We start from the raw sequence: 4,006 nt of genomic DNA, 5'->3' as shown, positions 1-4,006 counted from the left end.
CTGCTTGATCTTTATTCATGAAAAAGCAGTAATATGTACACAGCAACAAATGGAAATGCTTGTACATGTCTAACCAATGCTATAACTTCAACAGAACAAATGAGAAAGAAACTGCTAAATAAATTCTAAAAATAGTTATTTAGGCATGAAAATTTCTCATTGGCATGGTAGTGATATTTATACCTACTACTTCTCAATTAAGAAAATTCTTTACAAACGTTATTTAAAGGACTTTAATGCACAGTATGAGACATAAGAAACTCTTATAAAGCTAAATATTTAGTTACATTACTGACCATGTTGTTTTTATCCTGGTAAAACTTTTACAAAGTATGTTTTTATAAAGGAACTTTCAACATTAGCATTCACTACTTAGGCATGGAACAACATGGCAGAAAGTGTGTCTCTGATGACAAAGAAGTTACTTACAGGTCGTAAGTGTAGGAGTGATAGCTTCTTCTGCCATGATGGTGGAAGGATTAGGCAGTGGTGGAAAAGATGAAATGGAAGGAAAGAAAAGTCAAATATTAATGTATGAAAAATCAAGATGAAACTGAGACCTGAACTGGTGACATAAATGAAAGGTAGCAAGAATGTGTATCTGGGCATATCATGCAATGTTTCTGGAATAGACAGGTGACATATCCAATCTCCATAACACTTTGAGCAGTACAATATATAATGCATCTCCAGCTGTTAAGTCAAACCACCTTAAGGTACACCTACTAAGTAATGTTAGATATTTAATGTATGTTTATATCTGCATACACTACACACACAAATATTCCCAATTAAAGTGCTAGACCACTTCCAATTAAATCTCAACTGCATTAGGAATAAGGATATGGAACTTCTAGCATGGTGTTAGAAGCTTAGCAATACAGAATTTCAGAATACATTTTAAGTAGCTTCTCTTCCAGTCACAGCACCGCAGAATCTTAGGCTATCCCTTTCTTCACTTAAAGCAATCAGTTTTGCCTTCGAAAGGACTTGTTTCCAGAGGGGAAGAATCAATGGTCACAGCTCTTTTAATACTTCAGCTTTTAAATACCCTTTTCAATTCAGAAGAAAAACATACTTACTGTCAGGCAAATAAAAAGTCTATCCTTGTGGGCTAAAATTGTACTGGTGGTGTTTCCCCATGTGGCAGAAATAAAAATAAGAACTGACCTTGAATTCATGTTATTCCTGCCCACATGAATGTCACAAAGAACAACTTGGGAGACCTAGCACCACCATCCTGACAAATATGGGCTCAGTCTTGCATAACCTCTTGCACAGCCAGATACTCCACCTAGATATGGTCTGTGTGAGCATGAAGCACAGAAGCCCTCCAGCTATGCTCTTCTGCTTTACATCCTTCCCTCCCTCCCTCAGTTATGGGCCCACTACAAGCAGGACTGCAACCCCCCAGAAAGGGCAAGTTTCAGCCTAAATGAATTCCATATATTGACTGCAATTAAAAGAAGGCAGGAGATCTTAAAACATCTCTGAGCATAATGTCAACTTGCATTCACATGTTGGTAAGATAAAAGACAGAAAGGAACCATGTAGGCATTTGTAATTTTTACAGCACATGCATACAGCCCTTTGACTACAGAGGAAACATGTAAACAGGCCTTGCAAAGGACTATAACTAACGTTAACTTGCCTCTGGCTACACGCTTCAGGCATCCCTTTGAAAACCAGGCTTTCATCAAATTTTCTCTCTCATCTTCTTTGTGTGAAGATGCCGTTAGAAATATTTCCCAGTTTTTATTCCCATTTTTCTGATGCAAACAGTATTGTTCAAACACAAGAGGCTACACACAGAATATTTAATCACATGGCACATGTGGAAAATGTATACCTGCTAAAGTTGAGTTTTAAAAGATATCTAAGACTAGAGTGAGGGGCAAGCTGTGACAGTTGTAAGCTTCTTCCACCAGCACATAGCCTGTTGCATTCATTCGGGAGCATGGGATCAGGTCCTATCAAAGCACTTACCTGCACTACTAGCAAGGGGTTGTTTTCTAGTTCAGTCATATTTCCCCCTACCTTCCTTTTCAAAATTACTCTTTCTCTCACTTTGATTTAGAATCTCATGACACTGCCAACCCTGTTTCTTGCCATATGTTGCCATGAGAGAGATTTAATGTAATTAGCACAAATGTTCCCATACTTCTAAAAGATGTATAATAATTTGAGAAACAACAATAAATACAATTAATCAGTGAAGCACTGTCTGTACTTATATGCAGAATTCTGCCAAATTTGTTATAGAGATAAATTATTCCTTATGAAAAAATGCTGAAAATCCAGGAGCTTTAATTTGTGTAAATGTTCCATTAAGAATTTGTGTAAGATGAGAAAAATTGGAAGTCTCAAGCTCCAGCTATTTTTATATTGCTACAGTTGTGAGATTTTGCATATAAAAGTCCTTGTAAAAGAGCACCAAGGTTTTGACTCTCAAGAATACCATACACTGAAAGAAACAGGTAAAAAGAATACATTAAAGTCCTGCAGTAACAGAAAGTTTTAAAATTGCAAGGCGTCAGGCCACATGCTAAAGCACCATTCACAACTGAATGGATTTAGCTTTTTTAAGAAATATGGACAAGTTCCATTTTTCCTCCTACATAATATAAACAAACTTAAATTTCTATGTATGAAAAGTCTTCTTCTCTGAAAAAGACTGATGAAAAGATTTTGGCCAACTTAGGCCAAATTTTCTTATGATCATGGCTCTTCAGTCACTTCCCAGTAGTGAGGTTATTTTATGTCAATAAACTTTTTCTGCATATAGTGACAATGTTCAGCACTTTTAACTCCTTTAGGACTGAAGACATAACTTAATTTCATGAATACCACTTGTAGAATAAGGACCCACAATAAAATTTACCAAAACCAGCACAGGAGGCTGGCTGCAGGAGGACTGACCCATCAGAGTGGAAACTTCTGGAACTGTGTCATTACCACTGTGTTTTCTTTCATCATCTCTCTTTTGTAGTTTGCCTACAGGGAAAAATAAGGTTCAGGGAGAGGAGGCTGGAATTTTCCTTCAGTCTTATTATCTTCATTTTCTATCCTAAGTGCTTGAAACTGTTGGCAAAGGTGTATGTATAACTGAACAGCCTGATTTGCTATCAGGGAATAGGAACAATGCATTCCCAGCTCAGCTCCACTGAGTGCAAAAACCTTCCTTATCCACTGCCAAGAACCAGGGTCTCTGACTTAAACAGATGCCACAATTACATATATTAGAAACTCATGGAAAGCTCAGGCACAGAGACAGATGAAAACAGAAACTAAAAGCAGGCAAAACAAAATAACATTTTTTATGATCACAAAAGCTCCATTCTACAACTGAAGCAGAAGCCAATGGAATAAAATTTTAATAACTGCTTCCTTACTGCACTCCCACTGCAGCAACAAGATGGCAGCCCCGACAGAAGCAGCTGCCCTAAAGACATATAAGAGGCTTTTAAGCAAATGTCAGACCATTAACTTACCAACTTATGCAAATTTAAAAAATTTAACTTAAATACAATATAAAGAAAAAAAGAGGAAAGGAGAAAATAAAGCAGTAAGAGTCTGATTTATGCAAGTCTTGATTTAATTGCTGTTGTTTTTCCAAAGATTGTAGCAACAGTACTCTCATTTTCACTGCTCCACTTTAAGTTGACCAAAAGATGAAGTTACTTGGTGCATTCTTTATTTTTCATGTTTTTATGAAATCCTATGCAAGTACATCAAAGACTGAGCCTTGCCCATCAAGGGCCTTGCCTAAGATTTAACATGCAGGATCAGATTCAAAATACACTTTATTGTGGATCAATATTGTGGAAACACATGTACTGTTTTCATCTAACTTTGTGTTAATTCTTATGTGAGAGATACAAAGCACATCTGAGGAGAGGAAAGCCTATTGGCATTATTCTAGCTTCACAGAGTAGAATCATCTCATTGATATGACCATACTGGTGTTAGGAATAGCTTGCAGGTTCCTAGACTATATTATACGACA

The 4,006-nt window shown here is 36.7% G+C and overlaps 1 protein-coding gene across 13 annotated transcripts in view; it reads right to left on the bottom strand.

The window, feature by feature from the left end:
* PTPRM (protein tyrosine phosphatase, receptor type M) overlaps window positions 1-4,006 on the bottom strand; it is a 457,910-nt gene that overhangs the window by 158,510 nt on the left and 295,394 nt on the right. For 6 of the 13 annotated variants that reach the window (XM_017738297.1, XM_017738298.1, XM_017738300.1 and 3 more), the window contains one exon: window positions 430-459. The exons of the other annotated variants lie outside the window; for them this stretch is intronic. In XM_017738297.1, coding sequence (XP_017593786.1) covers window positions 430-459 — 30 coding nt within the window. The remainder of the gene's footprint in view (window positions 1-429; window positions 460-4,006) is intronic. 13 annotated transcript variants of the gene reach the window in all.

The sequence above is a fragment of the Corvus brachyrhynchos genome, unplaced genomic scaffold (assembly GCF_000691975.1).
Source record: "Corvus brachyrhynchos isolate BGI_N302 unplaced genomic scaffold, ASM69197v1 scaffold106, whole genome shotgun sequence".
NCBI classification, from domain to species: Eukaryota; Metazoa; Chordata; class Aves; order Passeriformes; family Corvidae; genus Corvus; species Corvus brachyrhynchos.
This window is presented reverse-complemented; position numbering and strand designations above follow the sequence as displayed.